Here is a 21,723-nt window from a genome sequence, read left to right as displayed (position 1 = left end):
TCAAAAGAACTTCTGGTACTGAGCATGGGGTCTCTAGGTCCATGTTTTGATATAGCCCCAATATAGCTGTACCTCCCGATTTAAGGTATTTTTCATCTATTAGCCACATTTTACAACCAAATTGGCTGTAATTTGGCACAGTGAGTCCTCAAAGAGTATAATATATCCTTGCACATATTTGTCAACGTAGGTCCACGTTTTCCTGTAGCCCCCATATAAGGGTACCCCGATTTCGAGTATTTACCCAAAATTGGGTAAAAACTCATTAACTGTCGAACCAGTTGACGTTGGCTGACAAAATTTGGCTCAAAACTTTCTTATATCAATAGTAATAAGGGTATTGAAAATGGAGTCCCTGGGTCCATGTTTTGATATAGGCCCCATATAGCCGTACCTCCCGATTTAAGGTATTTTTAACTATTAGCCACATTTTACAATCATACTGACTGTAATTTGGTACAGTGGGTTCCCAATATGTATCAAATATCCTTGCAAAAAATTGTCGACGTAGGTCCACGTTTTCTTGTGGCACCAATATGGGTTTCTGAAATCGGGAGGTACGGCTATATCAAAAAGTGGACCCAGGGACTCCATTTTCAATACTTTTAATACTATTGATATAAGAAAGTCTCTAGCCAAATTTTATGAGCCTACGCCAATGGTTCGGCAGATAAAGAGTTTTTACCCAATATTTGGGTAAATACTTGAAATCGGGGTACCCATATATGGGGGCTATAAGAAAGCGTGGACCTACGTTGACAAATATTAGCAAGGATATTTAATGCTCATTGAGGACTCACTGTGCCAAATTACAGCCAATTTGGTTGTAAAATGTGGCTAATAGATGAAAAACACCTTAAATCGGAAGGTACAGCTATATGGGGGCTATATCAAAACATGGACCCAGAGACCCCATGTTCAGTACCAGAAATTCTTTTGACATAAGTAAGATTTGAGCCAAATTTTGTCAGCCTACGTCAAGTGGTTCGGCAGTTAATGAGTTTTTACCCAAAATTTGGGTAAATACTCGAAATCGGGGTACCCTTATATGGGGGCTATTAGAAAACGTGGACCTATATTGACAAATTTTTGCAAGGATATTTTCTGCTCCTTGAGGACTTACTGTGCCAAATTACAGCCAATTTGGTTGTAAAATGTGGCTAATAGATGAAAAATACCTTAAATCGGGAGGTATGGCTATATGGGGGCTATATTAAAACATGGACCTAGAGACCCCATGTTCAGTACCAGAAGTTCTTTTGACATAAGAAAGATTTATGCCACGTTTTGTCAGCCTTCGTCAAGTGGTTCGGCAGTTAAAGAGTTTTTACCCAAAATTTGGGTAAATACTCGAAATCGGGGTACCCTTATATGGGGGCTATTAGAAAACGTGGACCTATATTGACAAGTTTTTGCAAGGGTATTTTCTACATATTGAGAACTCACTATGCCAAATTTCAGCCACTATGATTGTACAATGAGGCAAATAGACAAAAAATACCTTAAATCGGGAGGTACGGTTATATGGGGGCTATATCAAAACATGGACCCAGAGACCCCATTTTCAACGCTAGATATTCTCTTGACATAAGTAAGATTTGAGCCAAATTTTGTCAGCCTACGTCAAGTGGTTCGGCAGTTAATGAGTTTTTACCCAACACTTGGGTAAATACTCGGGTATTTACCCAAGTATTTACCCACTTGTTTAAAGTATTGTAAAACTATCCATTTTGAATCGATTTCATAGCCTAAACCCAGAAATAGGGTCTAAGATGTTGTATTAGCGATTCAATATAGTAAATACCCAAATAAATACCCACAAATGGGTATTTACCCGGTATTTACCCAATTTACCCAATTTACCGGGTATTTACCCATTGGGTATTTACCCACTGTCCATCTCTAATAATACATTTGAACATAAGATCCCTAAGGAAAAATTTCTTGTTATTTTTAACAAATATTTCAAAAATTATAAACAAAATACAAATAATAGTTTAATGTGAAACAAACATATCAAATGAAGAGAATTCTTTCTACAATATAAATGGTTTCAACTCCATATTTTTTAACAGAGTTGGCAAAGGCGGGGGAATTGCTGTATATATAAAAGACAGTCTTCAATTTAAGAACGTGGATGTAAATATGACGGCAGCCGAAATAGCGAGAATTGATATTACATGCAAAAATGAATCACATATAACAGTATTGGCCATTTATAGACCGCCAAGAAACAGTACTACGACATTTTTGTGTGAACTCGAACGTTATTTAAGTGATTTTGGTAACATGAACAAATTACTTTTACTTGGCGATATTAATATAGACACCTTAAAACAAAATGCAATAACATCTAAGTATCTTAGTATCCTATCAACAAATGGATTGAAAACTATGATATCAGAACCAACGAGAGAAGATCCAAATCGCAATGCAAACACATGCATTGACCATATATTCATCAGATGGAACAAAAAACTAAGGGAGGCATACTCTGCAATTATAACGACTGATATTTCAGATCATCATGCGCTATACGCTGGTGTAGAGGAAGAAACCCAAAAAACAACTATAGTTTCACAGAAAATCAAAAAATATAAAATCAATAGTAACAAAGTAAATAACCAGATCAGAAATACTAATTGGGAGGACATCATGAGCGCCTCAAATAACTCACATGAACTTTACACAAACATTTATAACACATTCAATGAAATATATGAAAAATCAACTTCCGAACATTACAAAATGAAAAATCGTAACGGTCTTCCTTGGATGAACGAAAAGATATTAAAATCCTGTAGTATACGAGACAAACTATATAAAAAGTGGCAGAAAAATAAATCAAACAAAACCAATGAAAGTATCTACAAACATTTTAGTAACAGACTCAATAAGATAATAATCAAAACTAAAAACGAGTATACATTCAATCAGTTCATTAAAAACAAACGCAATATTCGTGGAACTTGGCAGATAATAAATGATGTAATAGGAAAAAAAACTAAAAACATTGATGAACATATCAAGATTAGTTTCAACACTAAAAACGTTAAAGAAATCGCTGACGACTTTGCTATAAACTTTAGCCAAAATGTCATGAACATAATACACCAATGTGACATAATAACATTAAATTCGCGTACAGAAAGAATAATCCCTAACTCAATTTTCATAGAGTACGCGACCGAAGCCGAGATAAACGGAATACTGAACACTCTAAATACTAATAAATCTGCAGGCATAGATAATATCAGAGCCATAGATATTAAAAATAATGCAACCTATCTCACACCAATAATTACAAAACTAATCAACCAAAGCATATGTGAATCTTCAATACCTCAGATTTTGAAACAATCAATAATCAGACCAATACACAAAGGAGGAAGTAAGGATGACTACGCGAACTACAGGCCTATTTCTATTCTTCCAATATTAGAAAAGGTACTGGAAGAGGTAATAGTGAGAAGACTTACCGGGTTTTTAACAAAATACAAAATAATTAACAGTAACCAATACGGCTTTCAAAAAAACAAAAATATAAATCAACTACTGGGATACTTTTCAAACCACATAAATAAAAAATTAAGTGAACATCAAAACTGCATTGCCCTTTTCATAGACTTTAGCAAAGCCTTCGACACGCTATCACATGAAAAGATAGTGAGCGTGCTAGAGAAAACGGGAATAAGGGGAAATTGTATTAAATGGTTCCAAGACTATCTAACATATAGATCGTTTAGCGTCAGAATTGATGAAACAAATAGCGTTAAATTACCCACGCAATATGGAGTCCCCCAGGGATCGAAATTGGGGCCAATATTATATTTAATATATACAAACGAAATGACGCAGAATTTACATAACAGTACTGCATTTACATATGCTGATGATACTGCTATAATAGTATCCAACAAAGATATTAATGAAGCTAGCTCAACAATGCAACAGGAATTTAACACAATCACTAAATGGTGCCACGATTACGGACTTATAATTAATCCAAGTAAGACAAAAATTATGCACATTAGGCGAAGAAGTGTTCCGAAACACAGCATTCAAATCTTCTTCCATGACTACAACTGCCTTCACAAACACCCTACGCAATCAAATCAAGAAAATTGCACGATGAAGCTGGAAATAGTTGAGAACTATAAATACTTAGGAGTTCATTTGGACCACAATTTCAAGTGGAAAACCCACATCGAAAATCTAAAGAATAAACTAAGAAAATCGGCTTTCGCTCTCTATCATCTCGGTAATTGTGCACCCTACTACGTATTAAAACAAGCCTATTACTCGTTAGTAGAATCCACACTGCGTCACGGCATAACAGCATGGGGAAATGCTAGGTGCTGTAGGACGCTGCAAGAAACCCAGGATAGAATTGTAAAATTTCTTCACAAAAAATATAACCACTCACATACGTACTCGAATAATACAAACCAAATCAACAATGGAAAACACATATACAAAACCCTACAATTGTTAAACATAAAAGAAATCTTTTCAGTAACTATAGCTGGAGAATTCGCAAGCGATCCCAACCTAGCTAAGAAAATAAATCACCAACAATGTACAAGAAGAAGGCTAAACGGATGCTACACAATACCAAAATTTCAAAACGATTACGGAAAATTGGCAATAGACGTAGCTCTTCCAACCATCCTCAATGAACTGCCACGGGAGATCTTAGATATTAATAATAAAATATCACGTATAAAACATGTAAAAAAATACTTAATTAACAAGTAACAAATTAAGAAAATGTCTACAGCATTGAATAACAAATGTGTACATAAACATAAGTTTTTATTTTTTACAGACACCTTTATGGGCTTCGTAAAAATGTAATGTATCATATTTGAATCAATAAAGAATCAAAATTTGTTAAAAAAAAAAAAAAAAAAAAAAATAAATAAGTAAATAAATAAATAAATAACAAGTAAAAAAGTATCAGTCGGCTTTGCCGACAGAGATATACCCTCAGCCTGTGCAAATTGAAACACTTTTTTCACAAAAAACTTATGTATTTAGGGGGTTTCAAAATTTTGGTCTTATGAACCCACAAAAATTTTGATTAGGATTAAAGTTCAAAAATTTTGCGGAAAAGGTACTTAAAGGAATGGACCGACATAGACAATGGGGGTGCAATAGGGGGTTTTTACACCCTTCGGGCTATTTTTTCAGGAAGTATGGACTTGCCCCTGAGGAAACTTGTACCTTCGTATAGAGGACAGTGAATACAAGATGTTACAACAAAAACCAAGGCGATTCGAGAGCAGGTCCTAAACTGAACTTTTTCGAAATTTTGTGTGGGAGGTACTCGAAGGAGTTTGCCGATTGACTCCATATTGTAACCTCATCTAAGTCTAGTAGAATTTTCATAATGTGCAAAGTATGGACCAAATCGGTTACTCCCTTCAAGAGTTATCGTACTCACAAATTTTCCGAACATTTTCGAACTTTTGTGGGGGAGGTACCGGAAGAAGTGGACCGATATAATCCATCTTTGAACTTGAACTAAGTTTGGGCAAAATATTACGAAAGCCAAATTTTGGACCGAATCGGCAGATCCGTTCGAGAGTTATCTTGCGCTCCAACCTCTACACACGGTGTTATAGGGTTTTTTGTAACTTTCAGGCTATTTTCTCAGGAAGTATGGACTTGCCCCTAATGAAACTTACAGCGTCGTATAGAGGACAGCGAATACAACTTGCGTAAAGAAAAAACAACGCGATTCGAGGCCAGATCCTAAACTGAACTTTTCCGAAATTTTGTGTGGGAGGTACCCGAAGTAGTGGACCGATTGAGTCCATATTGAAACCTCATCTAAGTTTGGTAGAAATTACACGATGTGCAAAGTATGGACCAAATCGGTTATTCCCTACAAGAGTTATCGTGCGCACAAGTTTTGCGACAATTTTTGAACATTTGTGGGGGAGGTACCTGAAGGAGTGGACCTATATGGCCCATCTTCGAACTTAAATCGAATCTGGACAAAATATTTCGATACCCAAAATTTGAACCGAATCGATTGATCCGTTCGAGAGTTATCGTGCGCACCAGCCAGCCAGACAGACAGACAGACGGACAGACAGACAGACGGACGGACATTGCTAGATCTACTCAAAGTTGTCTGAAACGGATATCGTACAAACATACTTGGGGTCTAAAACCATTATTTCGATGAGGCACATTTTTGGTCGTATCAAAGTGTAAATACCCTCTTTACCCTAAAGGCTGAGGGTATAAAAATAAAGTCAAATTAAACCAGTACTCTCTATAAGGAATTTTCTGTATAACGTGGTAATTTATCGGTCCCCACTTACTTTATAGAGACGTTCGACTGTACTTTTTTTAATATTCAAGAGAGATATATTCGATATTTGTCCGTTGGCTTGTTGTCGCTGTACATTGGCACACTTATTAAGGCTTGACTAAAGCGAAACATTTTTCGTTGTTATTAGATAATTATAAAGAAATTGATGTCGTTCTTTTCGACGACTCTAAAGCTTTTCAAATAAAAAAGTTTACTAGTACTTAACCTATGACTGGAAAAATCATAAATACTAAAAGTAAAGCTCAATTTATTTAATGTAAAATCATAGTAGAACAATATAAGGTAACAGCAATAACCGGCTGCGGAAACAATATATCAGTCAAAAAACAAAGCTGTTTGCAATAACGACTTCTTTATATCAATGACATGCAACCTCCTCAAAATTCGAATAACGTGCCGTACACTAAAACACCGCTTATAGAGGCGACATTCGTTAATATGTGTAATATCGACGCCTCCAAACAATAGTATGCTAAGTCGACTTAGCATGTTTTCAAGTTCTTTACATTTTTATATTTAACGTCCTTTAACTTAAATTCTGTCAAATTTTGGTAATGATCGGACAATCCGAACAGAAGTTATAAACAAATATTTCCTTAGCATAGTTCTGAAGGTCAAAGAAATTTCCAAACTTTTAGAGCTTGTCCTGCAAAACTCGCTTTTCAGAATTAGCAAACTATTATTTGGAGGTGTCGAACGTCCTTTAACTTAAATTCTGTCTAATTTTGGTAATGATCGGTCAATCCGAACAGAAGTTATAAACAAATATTGACTTAGCATAGTACTGAAGTTCAAAAAAATTTCCAAACTTTGAGAGCATCTCCTGCAAAACTCACTTTTTAGACTTAGCTTACTCTTATTTGGAGGTGTCGATATTTTGTTAAATTTGAAATTTGCTACCATAAAATACTCCTTTTTATCCTAAACATGTAATAAAAATGACCTGCGACAATTCTGAATACTTTACATTTACATTTTGATTCAAATTTGTTATATTTTAGAATATTAAATATTGAAATATTTTCTTTGACATTTAATTTTCAATAACAACAATGTTGTTTTTGAAAATTTGTTAGTTGTTTTAATTCATGCATCTACCTTATATAAGTGTGCCTTTCATATACCGGTGACACTAACATTACAAACAACAACAAATTCGTATGTGGTTGTTGTTGAGTTGTGTTTGTTGTTGTATTAACTTTACCTTATATTGTTCTACCATGAGGTAGAATTAAAAATATGATCTAAGGTAACTATTTGTGCTATTTTTAACTAACTTAATTTAGAATCACTAAACATGACAAAAGGAGTTGTATTGAAAACATAATATACAAAAATATTTTATAGCTATCCAAGAGCAGGCCAAAATCATATTAAATTTAAATAAATAAAGGATAGCTGCAACACCAACAACGAGAATCAAACTATTCGTCCCTATTTTATATAACCCATAGAGTTCCTAAATGCTGGAAACACTTGTATATATTTTTATGTGATTAGGTTGCAGTTATAATTTTTATATTATTTAATTATGTTTTACATACATAATAAAGAACGAAATTGGTATAAGTTCATTATTTAAATGTTAACTAAAGATTGTTTTCAAGGTTTTATTGTTGTTTTTGTATTTGACACAAAATAAAGATGATGTGAAGTTCAGTTGCACAGCTATAACAAAACAATGAATTTTTGACCCATCATCTAATCGTCGAATGTTCAGCCCTTCATAACCTTCGATCAAGGTGCTTTTCACCTGTCAATGCATTGGAAACACTGAAAAATCCATCACACCAGAACATCACCAACATCTACAATTTCCTCAGCCTTTTAAATCTCCAATATAAAATCTAGTTTTTTTTATATATCATGATTATGTATATTAAACGTCTAATTTAATCCACTTAATTTAAATCTACTTAAAGCCGATAGCCGTAGTCGCTAGTGCTTTTAGCTATAAGTTTATTATAATTTTTAATTGTAATAAATATTTAAATAAATAAATAAATAAAAATAAAATGAATTTTTGTTTTCAAACAGTATTTGCAATAATTATGGTTTACTGTAATCAACATTGTCAAAAAATGCAAGAAAATAATACAATTTTGTATAATTTTCATTTCGTATTATATCAGATCATGTCAGAACTAGAAACAGTTTCCTTTTAATGGTTTCACTTGAAATGCATTTACAAATTGGAAATGAAAACAAAAACACATCATTTGACAAATACCTAAAATTAGTATATCCTGTATCAAATTTCTCTAAATTCTCTCTACTCCAATTGTTTTTGTATATTCTTTTTTCTATCAACACTACAATATTTCATCTTAGACACACATACACTCAAGAATATTTAAGGAAGTTCAGATTTTTTACTTCAATGCTTTTTTGTTAGAATGGTCAAGTGGTCTTGACCTTATGTACTTTTATACTAAAATACACATAGCTGAAGCCTTAGTTCACATAGTATGTATGTGAACTGAGGCTTGAAACAAAGTTGCATATGTACACTGTATATGTGTATGTATAAGAATACGCACGCCAGAGCCTATTCAATTTAGGACAATTTTTTTTTATCAAAATTTGCATATAAAAGTTTAAATAGGGATGCGGAGAAACGTCATGCAACCGCAAAGTGTGGTAATGTACATATTTGAGTTTTACTCATAGGTATGTATATCTAATGTTGCATAAACGTAATTTATTTCAAAAGGGGAAAAATAAATATTAAAAATGATAAAAATGATGTACACAATTTAACAAGTTAAAATTTAGGGCATTGAAACTTCAATGAGGAATTCTCATTCTGATAAGAGACTTTTCCTCAATGAGGGTATGATTTTACTCTCTCAACTGAATCTTTGTACTTTTCGATGGGTTATTGATTGGTTGTAAAGTTTTGTACAACAATTGCAAAGCTTCAACAATCGTGGTACCAAATATGTTTACGTCCAGTATACGACGCACATTGGGGCAAGGTGATAAAATGTTAAGGAATAAATTAAGGGATTGGAGATGTATATTCGAAGCCCTCATAAATGGTTACCATAAAAACTATGAAGTGTTTTTACGGTTTTTCTTATTTGATTAATCTAAAATCTTCTAATATGATTAATTACACTGTGCTACAAAAGTTGACAAAATTTTGCGTATATTCAATTTGCGTATATTCAGTTTTGTGGGAGTCTTTGGTTTCTTTGGGTCACTTCATTTTTTGATTTTATAACGGTAAATGTAGTGAAAAATGGGGTTTCTTGGATTTTCAATTTAAAGCGGACATAACTTTTTTTTTCCACAACAGACTTTTTGTTAAAAGGTGAAAATCATGTTTTTCGAACAAGCCATAATTTTTACAAATCGGGTAACAAATGGTTAAGTTATAGTGATTTAAGTGTGATAAAAACGCATTAAGAAACAGGAAAATGCTTTTCCTCGTGCTCCAAGCTGCGTAGAAGACACCAAACTGCGTACTTATTTACTTTTACCAAGAAGAAAATTTAGTTAGCTTTACAAAATGGGGAAAACCAATGAAATCGAATGAAAAATGCGTGAGTTATGCCATCTTTAGTGTTTTAACTTTTTGGTTGTTCCTTTATAAAAGATTGGTACCTTGTGCGTAATTATTAAGTAGGCAAATTCAAACTTCAATCATACGCACTAAGGTACCAACTTTTATAAAGGAAAACCCAAAAAGTTAAAACACAAAAAATGCCATAACTCATCTATTTTTCAACCGATTTCATTGGTTTTCCCCATTTTGTAAAGTAAATATTTATGCAGTTTGGTGTCTTCTACGCAGCGCGAAGAAAAGCATTTACCTGTTTTTAATACGTTTTTATCTCACTTAAATCATATAACTTAACCATTTGTTACCCGATTGGCTTGTTCGAAAGACATGATTTTCACCTTTTAAACAAAAAATAAGCTGGAAAAGTCCGTTGTGGAAAAAAGAAGTTATGTCCGTTTTAAATTGAAAATCCAAGAAACCCCGTTTTTCACTACATTTACCGTTATAAAATCAAAAAACGAAGTGACCCAAAGAAACCAGAGGTATTTTCGTCTTTCATGGACTCCCACAATACCGAATTTATGCATCAGAACCCCTGCAAATTTTCACTGTAGCATAGTGTTATTGGTTAAGCTAATATTTGGGAAAAAAATTATAAAGTTAGGTCAATATTTTCGTTTAGCTCCCATACAAGGGTATCTCCCGACTTTTTGTATTTCGAGGGTCTTGACCACATTTTTTATTATATTTATCTGTAAATTAGGATCTATAGTTCTGAATTCATCGTGTGAAAATTTGTCAATATAGATCAAAGTTTTAGTGTAGCCCCCATATTGAGGTACAGTATAATTTGTTGTTTTTCTAACATTTTAGGCATATATTGCAATTAAACTGGCTCAAATTGTGAATTGTGCATGTTGAAGGGATTGCAAATATTTTTATCAAACATCATCTCCATATATGCCGGTTTTGGAATAAACTCTATATAAAATATTCCGCTATTTTTTCACTCTAAATACTTTTCAAAATAAGGAAAAATAGATACATTTTTAATTAATTTTTAATATGTTTCTAATTTTCTTTTGTCATAAATATATTTTTCAAAGATTCTGATATCTACCTGAAGTTAAGGATTCCATTTTAAAATGACCACTTTTGATACGTAGAAAATATTACACTTTATACGCAGTCATTAAGCCAATACACGACATACTGTACAACAATAAAAGATACAATTAAGACAAAAACCCCAAAATGCAAAAATTTTACCCAAGGCTATTTCCACCATTTTTGGCATAACCCAAAATGCGCAAGCAAGTTTTTTTTTGCGCAATATGAAAGACGATATTCAAGAGAAAAATACAAAAAAATACTCACGACCTTCTCGACACTCTTTTTTGTTATACTCCAATACAGAGTAAGGCAGAGAAATTGTTCTGGTCTCCCTTGTGCTCTCAATGAGCGTAAATTTGTTGATGCTCACAACGTGTTAGCATCTACACCAGGGGTGCTCACAATTGCATTTAAGAGAAACCTGCAATGTCGTGTTTCTTGAGTTTTTAAAAGTTATTTTATATTTTTTAAATCTTAAAGCAATCTTAATTAGATTCTAAAATAAATTATTAGCAAAAAATCCAACCAAGTTTAAGTGTTGGTGGATTAACAAAACTTAAGCGAATCTTGCATTTACGGTAGCGTAAGGGCGCGAGCACCAATGATCTACACAGGCTGTGAGCGATAACCAATTTACGCTCACTTAGAGCACATGGTCTCTCTTGTGAGTCACAATGCCTTCCACTGCTCCAATACATTTCAAAAATATGCAAAATCTGGACTCATTTTGATGAATTTTTTAAACACATTTCTATAAGACTTTTTTAGAACAATTTTTTCCTAAAATATTAAGAATTACCTCTGTTTGAAATATCCAAGTTTATGTAGCAAAAAGTACGTTATGGCGATTTAAAAACAGCAAAATTTAATACTTTTCACCTGGGATGAAATCATGATATTGGTAGCGATCAGTAAAATTTTGCAACACTGTCAGTTCGTTTTGAAAAACATTACTCTCTGTAATAGAGGGTAATAAATGAAGTTAAGCCATTGGGGGAATACTCCAGTTTAAGCAATCAAATGAGATTGAATCTTCAACAATAAGCAAAACAAACTGTTTCTGAAATGTTAAAAATATGTTCAACTTTAACACTGTGCTACACGAAAAGAAAACAACATACGACTTTGCTATTTTTATTTTGGGTAGTGAGGTAGAATTTTGTACTCGTTAACCCTGTCAAGAGAGATTATCAAAAATTTGTGTTTCAATTTTTCAATTAAGTCCCGTCATTTTTCAATCTTGCCCCAACTGCGACGTATGCTAAGACGTCTGAAATAATGTGTTACACTGTGCAACATTTTTAAGGTGATCTTGTGCAAACAATTCGATCTGAGGATTTTTTGAAAGTACAGACCCAAACGACAACAAACCCTAGTTGGGTTTTGTTGTGTCAGATCCAGATCGGATTTTATGGCCCCATCTAAACATGGTTAAATATTGAGTTTTTAAAGAAATTCGGGGCTATATCTCTGATACCAATGCGAATCTTCTTCTGACCTCTGAGGCAAATTTGTAGATAAGGACAAGAATAAAATATTTGGGGAAATAATGAACTCGAAAAACTACGTTTATTGCCTCAAATTTCAAAATATATGCAAAAATTCCACAATTTTTATACATTTCTCCGTATCTCCAAAACCGTTAATTTTTTCTGCATATTTTCTTTTGGAATGTAATACACAACTCTTCAGAACATATCATTGTTGTAAAATGCCTCTATGCCGTTGTTTTTAGTACATTTTTCAACTACGATTTAATAAAAATGTCAATAATGTAGTGAAATCCGAAATGCGAGAATAAACTGTTGGTGTAAACTGTGTATGAAATACGTGTTCTAAAAGATATGATGCAAAATACCGCTGAAACAACATGAAGTAAGCATTTTAGAGTTTCAGAATGTTCTGAAGAATTGTTGAGAACAAAATTTTGAAGATATTTGTGACTCCCAATAGTTTAGCTGATACTGACTAGAAATTCAGAAATTATGTAAAATTTTCTATCTTTTATCGATTTTGATGTCCTAGATGGAGTTTTTCTTATGTGGTCTTTTCAAAAGATAAGCTCTACTAGTTTAGGGCTACAATATTGCCAAATACAGCAGGGCCAAATTCCTGTTCGTTTCTGAGATAAAGGCCCGATAAATGCAAAAAACTGTAGTTTTAGCCCGGTTTAGATGAGGCCATAAAATCCGAACTGGATCTGACAGGACAAAACCCTACTAGGGTTTTTGTCAGGGTTTCGGAGTCGGAGTCTACGAGTCGGAGTCGAGCAATTTTGCTGGAGTCGGAGTCGGAGTCTGAGTCGAAAAAAATAACTCGACTCCGACTCCGGGCAAAATTTTTTTCTACATTATAGATATATAACCTTAAATTTGGAACAAGAACATTTCTTTAAAATGATTATTTATTTTAAAAGAAAGGTAAAAGAAAACATATATGCAAATTATATATTATACTAAGTTAAAGGACAATTCACAGGATATTTACTATCCTCTGAAGTGTAGTCTATTCATCCCTTTTTTGTTGATCGAATTGATTCTTCACATTTTTGCAAACAGTAGTAAAGTTCTATCAATCGAATTAAGATTGGACCTTTAACCTCTTTCGTCAGAAGTCTTACTGGTCTTCTAACAAAGGTCTATTGGTATTCTCATCTTGTTTTTTATGAGAAGTCATCATTGTCTTCTATTAAAGACATTGTGGTCTCTATGGGAAATCTTACTGAATACACTGTGACACAAAGCGGAAGTTAAGATCTGGGGGAGGAAAATTCGTTTTGGGAATGAAAGCCCCAATTGAGAACCCCAAAGGATCCCATAGCTGAAATTTCTGAGTCATGACATAATGATTTTTTTGATTGATCCTCATCAATCATTGAGAAAATAGCTTTATATCTCTGTTTGGAGATATTGTTTCATCACTTTTAGATTACATGTTTTCAGTTAGAATGACGAACCTTTATGTCAAATATGCTGTCCTTCTAGCTTAGTTTCTTCCATGTCCTTTTTGTTCTTGAACTCATAAAGTAAAACAAATGAAATTTTCTACAAAAATGTTCCACCGAAAATTATATGTAGGTTTCCCATATCCAAGAAATCGATATTGTCACGTTTTACTTGTCCGTCATCAGTTTTACCCGTTACTTTCTCAAAAAAACGTATGTTTATGTATTTCGGTAAATTTCGCATAATCTATTAACTATATATCAAATTCGGATGGTTACGCTTCTGAATTAGGCATCATAAATTCGTTGTTGGTTAACAGAAGCCTCACAAACGGCGAATCTTTCATCTAGGATTCATTAAATACTCAATGAGGGCTTTAGGCACTACATAAAATTTTCCTAGCAACATTTTTGTAGTATATTTTCATGCACGAAATCTCATCGTTTGCTAATTTTTCAGTTCCAGAAAACATCCATCTGCCTTCGTGCTGAGTGGTGTACACAATATATCTCAAATATTTCAATAAAATTATCCACTCCACACCAAAGTTCAAAATGTGAGCGCTGAATTTTAGTTTAAGGGGTGATCCCTATTTATAAATTTCAGAAAAAGGTAGAAAGTATAAATAGCATAGAATATGTGGTCAAATTTTTAAGTCGATCGGAACAATATTGCCTCAGTATGAGCGTTGGATGGGAACAATTCATTTTATTTTGTATGCAGCATATAAACCTTGTTTTTCTCGAAATCAGCCACAAAAATATATGACAATTGGTTTATTAGTTTTCGAGATAGAGTTGGCACCGCAAAATGCTTTAATGAAAACAAATTTTCGTAGACGACCCTTTGTAATACTTTTCTCTTTCAGATGAAAAAAAAATTCTGCCAAAAAGTTACGTAGTTTTCTCGAAAAAAAATCATGAATAATGGCTTTTATTGAGCTTTACAACTGGTCTCCTTTTAAGGCTAAGCACACTAAATCGAAAATTGCTTATAGTTTTTATTGCATGTAGTCCTTACGATTTGTATTGTCCCATCATTTTCAAATATTTTGAAGGCTTAAAGATTTTCTCACGCGGAATAAATCCGTCCAGAATATACTCGTGCAAAAAATGAAAACCGACAAAAACTTTCTAACTTTGCTATTTTTCAATGTAAGATTCGGCAGAAACAGTATTGATATGTTCGAATGTATTCGAACCAATGCCTTTTCTAATGAATAAGTAAGGAAAAACTAACACATTAGCCTATATAGGCCAAAATATAGGAAAAAGTTAAAAATTTGTGCACATTTTATTCATTTTTAGTGGTATAGGAATTCACTCTCGGAGTCGACCCGGAGTCTGAGTCGGAGTCGGAGTCGTGAAAAAAACTCGCCTGGAGTCGGAGTCGGAGTCGAGCCAAAAATACCTCGACTCTGAAACCCTGGTTTTTGTAGTCTTAATATGTACTTTCAAAAAAAATTTATAAGAAGTTGTTTGCATTTTCAGTGTTGCATATTGTTATCCATGATTATAGTAAATGTTTGCCCAACGACGGTATTGATATGATTTGTCCACGTTAACATAACATTAACATTATTACCAAATATTTGACAGTAGAAACTCGTTCAATATGTACATTATTGACAAAAATGTCAATATACTGAAGAGATAATCTTTTGTTTTATTTTGCTTCTATTTTGCTTTTCAAAATAGTCAGGCTTAATCACATAGTCGTTGTTTTAATATTTTATTAAAACAACTTTAATTTATTAGTGGGAAAAAATTGGCGATGTTTACCAAGGGGTGAGGCAGGGAAGACTATAGTTTCAGATATTGCCACAGATCTTCATCAGTTCCCTTGTTTCTTGTTTTTCAACAAGAAACTTTTTATACCCAAGTGCCAGTTGCTCGCTCAATTAGATAAGTGTCCAATGAAACACTCTGATCGAGAATTTCTTTGCCACTTTGGCATCTTGGTAAACATCGCCATTTTTTCCCACTAATAAATTAAAATTGTTTTAATAAAATACTAAAACAACGACTATGGGATTAAGGCTATTTTGAAAAGCAAAATAGAAGTCGCCATCCTAAATAAAAAAAACCCAAACCCTCCTATTTTTTTGTTTCTATAATTAATTAAACACGATATTTGTCAGGATTGATGAAAACTCGATTAGTTTTAGTTCGTCCATGTACATACATGGTATAGATTGTGTAATATTTCTGTGGTTTCTTAAGAAATAGAGATGTTTTTGTCACCGTTGAAGGTGTTTGATGTGTCTATCTTTGAAACGAGCGCAGACATACAACGTGCAAGATGGGCATGGTAACTATTGCATTACAGATTTCAGGTACAGAAAGAACAACGACATTAATTTGGCCCTTGTGAGAGGAGGAATAATTTATTTGACCCGCCAAAAAGTTTGCATCCAAGTATTAAAAGATCGGACGAGTAGAACCGTTTATCTCGCCTTTTTTGTTTCCATTTACTTACCATTCCTTGAAAATGGAGGAAAGTGACAATTTGTTTTATAGAATTTTACCCTTGTTACTTTTACACACTACTTTATTGTGATAGTTTTCATATTTTCAAAAAAGTTATGCTCCTAATGTGGAGTTTTATTATATATTTTAACAAAGTGCAACCTATCACTTTTACTTTTTTATTAAACAGAAATGACATGAAATTTAATTTCCCGGGAGTCTGCCATTTTATGGTAGTGTCAACCACCACACGAGGACCCAAACATGCATAAACGACATCTCGTATAAATAAAACTTACCTGGCACTCGTACATGCCGTGATCCCGTCGCTGCACAAACTTTATCTGCAGTGTCCACATATTTGATCCTGGCGTATGAAGTATGGCAAAACGTTCATCGTTTGTGTATAGCTGGGCGCCTGACGACAGAATATGCCAATCTCGACGACGAATCCAAGATATTTGATTCTGAAATGTTATTCCAAAATAACAGATATACAAAAGCTCTATTAATATTAAGGTTATGGCAAAAGAAGCGCATACGGCCATAAATTCAAAGATGCAAACAAGCAAACGAATTGAAAAATATGAAATTATGGAACGAATGTTGAAATGTGTTGTAAACAAACTGTTGTGGTTTTTTATTATTATTATTTGAAATTTGTAATCAAAAATTAAAATACACTGTGCAACATTTGTGAGTCAATCGCGTGCAAACAATTTCTTTCCAGAATTTTATGAAAGTAGAGGACCAATAGGCAAAAACCATATTTGGGTTTTGTTTTCTTAGATCGGGTTCGGTTTTTATAGCCTCATCTAAACATGGTTAAAGATCGAATTTTTAAAACAAATCGGGGCTGTATCTCTGAAACCAATACGAATCTTGCTTTGACATCTGCAGCAAACTTGTAGATAAAAGCAAGAAGAAAATATTTGGAGGAATAGTGAACTCGAAAAACTGCACTTATTGCATCAAATTTCATAATATATCAAAAAATTTTAAAATTTGTGTATATTTCGCAGCGTATCTCCCAAAATTTTAAATTCTTCTTAATGTTACCTTTTGGGAAAATATTCTCTGGAATATAATACACAACTCTTCAAAACATTATATTGTTGTAAAATGCCTCTATCGCCTTGTTTATAGCAAATTTTTCAACAAAAATTTGGTAAATATTTCAATAATTCATTGAAATCCCCAACATCAGAATAAACATCCTGTGTGAACATTGTTTGAAATAAGTTTTGTAAAAGGTATGTTATGAAATACCCCTTAAACAACGTGAAATAACAATTTTAGAGTTTCAGAATGTTCTGAAGAATTGATGATTTATAGAGGAGAAGAAAGCGGCATAAAGGATGTTATGACAGTCAGTAAGATCGAGAGGTGCCAGGGAAGTTATCGGAAGAAAACGAAAGATAAGAAGCGTGAACGTGAGAAACTCGCCAGAAAGAAGTCGTAAAATTTTACCAGGAACGAAACCCTATACTGATAATTATCGTGTATAAACATTTCTAATATATATAGTGTACTGATAGCAAAATAAAGCCAGGCCAGCAATTAATCGGCTAAGGAGCAATTAGTAAGCAGAGCTGCCAGCAAAACTATTCAAGATAGGTGTCAAACTTAGACGTGGCTTTGAATAATTGTGATTTTATTGGACTGCTGAAGACCCCCTTATAATCTCCCCGCAACATTTTATGGAAGTGTTTCGGGCCAGAGTTGTTCCTTGCCTTGGAAGAAGCCGGCCAATGCTGTTTATGACTTTGTTCCTGGATTTCGCCTTCTGCTTGATGAGGGTGGTATTCGAAGAGACGTGAAAAGGGTTTTCGAAGACTACTACCTGTCATCGACGATATATCAAGGTATAAGTGGACTTCTCTAGTCCTGCAAGTGAATAAGGACACTGTAGACTTTTCTGGAGACAATTTTAGATTACGTTCCTGGAAGAAATTTGTGATGGTGGCTAAATAGCTGGAAATTGTAGCAGCTGAAATATCTGCTGGTGGAGGTGGGAGGTTTGCAAGGTCGATTTTAAATAAAATGCATAGTACTCTATCTTGCGGTACTCTCATTTTAATCTTCCGGAATTTTTGGCAGGTTATTATAAGTTGCTTTTGGTCTAAAAGTTTGTAACATATCGAAATGATTGTCGTATACCTACATATATTTGTAAATACCAATATAAGTGTCTCGACGAGCTGAGTCGATTTGTCTATGTGTGTCCGTCCGTCTGTCCATCTAAACTTTGCAATCACGCTACAAGTCGCAATTTTGATCGGATCGTCACGAAAATTGTTTGTGTTGATGGTGGTCCCGGAGGGGAAGAGGCCTATTTTATTTTAGTGATGGTTGGATAATTGCAGAAAAAGTTAACGTTTTATTTCAAACCTAATATCTCCGCTTCTAAAAAGGGTATTCCAACAGCAATGAATGTTGAAGATATCACCTTTACATTGATGCGAAGTAGGTTGGCGTAGGTGGTCAGACAACGGATATGTCGCAATAGTCGCTAATCCAACCAAAATTTTCATTTTTGCAAGTTGAATTGTTATGGCGAATAGCCCAGCTTTGGTTTAAGACTTTCCAAAAGCAAAACCAGACTATGAAATTAGAAAACACTACCATTACATTGATGCAAAGTAGGTTGGCGTATGTGGTCAAACAACGGAGATATCGCAATAATAGGTAATGCATCCCATTTTTAAATTTTTTGTAATCATACTGCAGGTCGCAATATTGATCGCATCGTCACGAAATGTTGGTGGCTAATGGGGGTCACAGAGAGGAAGAAGCCTATTGAGTTTGGTGATGGTCGGATTATATTCAGGGTTCGGAATGGGCAAAAAACTTATGTGGAAAAAATTCAAAGTTTTATCCTCCGCTTCTAGTAGAGGTATTCCGACGGTAAAGCCTGTCACCTTGAGTTACCAAAATTAGCCAAATACTGGCGGTGAAGAAAAAGACGCTCAGTTATTCCAATTTCCAATTTGTGGAATTTTATTTCCATGCCGGATATTTCTGCTTCTGTTGGATATATTCCAAGGGGAGAGCTTGATAATGAAACTAGACCACCTGAGCTTATACTAATGCAAAATGTGGCATTAATGGTAAAATATCAGAGTTATTGCAAAAGGCGCTAAGCTATCCCAGTTTTAATATTTTGGTGTTTTTTATGGCTAAAAAACTATTTGAAAGTCGGATCGGATTTTTATATACCTATATAGGACCGAAAATACCCAAAATCGGCCAAATATGCATATTGGAGCTATATCAAAATCCGATAAAATTTTCAAAATTTTTTGTAAAAATCGGTTTTAGCCACAATAATATACTGGTAAGGTTTTTTCATCATTCGGACCATAATTGTGTCATTTAGAGAATTTTGGTGAAAATGTGCCTTTGGTCCCATTACTAAGGATCGATCTTTGTTTCCGTAGTAATTTGGATGGGACCAATTTTTTCCACATAAGTTTTTTGCCCATTCCGAACCCTGAATATAATCCGACCATCACCAAACTCAATAGGCTTCTTCCTCTCTGTGACCCCCATTAGCCACCAACATTTCGTGACGATGCGATCAATATTGCGACCTGCAGTATGATTACAAAAAATTTAAAAATGGGATGCATTACCTATTATTGCGATATCTCCGTTGTTTGACCACATACGCCAACCTACTTTGCATCAATGTAAAGGTGATATCTTCAACATTCATTGCTGTTGGAATACCCTTTTTAGAAGCGGAGATATTGGGTTTGAAATAAAACGTTAACTTTTTCTGCAATTATCCAACCATCACTAAAATAAAATAGGCCTCTTCCCCTCCGGGACCACCATCAACACAAAAAATTTTCGTGACGATCCGATCAAAATTGCGACTTGTAGCGTGATTGCAAAGTTTAGATGGACAGACGGACGGACACACATAGACAAATCGACTCAGCTCGTCGAGACACTTATATTGGTATTTACAAATATATGTAGGTATACGACAATCATTTCGATATGTTACAAACTTTTAGACCAAAAGCAACTTATAATAACCTACCAAAAATTCCTCCGGAAGATTAAAATGAGAGTACCGCAAGATAGAGTACTATGCATTTTATTTAAAATCGACAATGCAAACCTCCCACCTCCACCAGCAGATATTTCAGCTGCTACAATTTCCAGCTATTTAGCCACCATCACAAATTTCTTCCAGGAACGTAATCTAAAATTGTCTCCAGAAAAGTCTACAGTGTCCTTATTCACTTGCAGGACTAGAGAAGTCCACTTATAGCTTGATATATCGTCGATGACAGGTAGTAGTCTTCGACAACCCTTTTCACGTCTCTTCGAATACCACCCTCATCAAGCAGAAGGCGAAATCCAGGAACAAAGTCATAAACAGCATTGGCCGGCTTCTTCCAAGGCAAGGAACAACTCTGGCCCGGTTACAGTAGAATTCTCAATTTATACAGAGAACGCATGGTTCCCGGTATTCCAAACAGATGCCCTTCCTGCCATCAAAGCCCTAACGACCCTCAGCATCTATTTGACTGCCGGTCCGCACCCACAAATCTAACTCTTCAATTTCTTCAACATTCAAATGATGAAGAGAATCGGATCTTTCCCGACTTCATTTGAAACAATGCTAAAGGTCCAGTGAAATCATGGCATCGCATTGAAACACTTCCATAAAATGTTGCGGGGAGATTATAAGGGGGTCTTCAGCAGTCCAATAAAATCACAATTATTCAAAGCCACGTCTAAGTTTGACACCTATCTTGAATAGTTTTGCTGGCAGCTCTGCTTACTAATTGCTCCTTTGCCGATTAACTGCTGGCCTGGCTTTATTTTGCTATCAGTACACTATATATATTAGAAATGTTTATACACGATAATTATCAGTATAGGGTTTCGTTCCTGGTAAAATTTTACGACTTCTTTCTGGCGAGTTTCTCACGTTCACGCTTCTTATCTTTCGTTTTCTTCCGATAACTTCCCTGGCACCTCTCGATCTTACTGACTGTCATAACATCCTTTATGCCGCTTTCTTCTCCTCTATAACCCTACTACAGTTCTAATTGGACCATGACTTTTAGGTGGTGGTTTTTGGCACACATTGACATTGGGACAAGCACTGGCATCTATATCAAGTGAGTAACGTGATGGGGGAATGCTTCTGTGATCTGTTGTGTTTCTATCTCGCCACATTAAGACAGATGTGTACCTTGGTTGCTAAAAGAAAATGGTAGCTCCTAGAATTGTTTCAACGTCTAACGCAGTGAGTGTCTTTTGTATGTATATGGAGGTGTTTAAATTTATGCCTGCCTTATACCATTTTTCTGACGCGAA

The 21,723-nt window shown here is 34.3% G+C and overlaps 1 protein-coding gene across 7 annotated transcripts in view; it reads right to left on the bottom strand.

The window, feature by feature from the left end:
- dpr12 (defective proboscis extension response 12) overlaps positions 1-21,723 on the bottom strand; it is a 508,475-nt gene that overhangs the window by 20,982 nt on the left and 465,770 nt on the right. For all 7 annotated transcript variants that reach the window (XM_073992337.1, XM_073992340.1, XM_073992338.1 and 4 more), the window contains one exon: positions 16,680-16,847. In XM_073992337.1, the coding sequence (XP_073848438.1) occupies positions 16,680-16,847 (168 nt within the window). The remainder of the gene's footprint in view (positions 1-16,679; positions 16,848-21,723) is intronic.

Source organism: Musca autumnalis, unplaced genomic scaffold (assembly GCF_047663935.1).
Source record: "Musca autumnalis isolate F117 unplaced genomic scaffold, ASM4766393v1 scaffold_5, whole genome shotgun sequence".
Classification (NCBI taxonomy): Eukaryota; Metazoa; Arthropoda; class Insecta; order Diptera; family Muscidae; genus Musca; species Musca autumnalis.
Note: the sequence above shows the minus strand (reverse complement) of the source record. Positions and strands in the feature narration are given on the sequence as shown.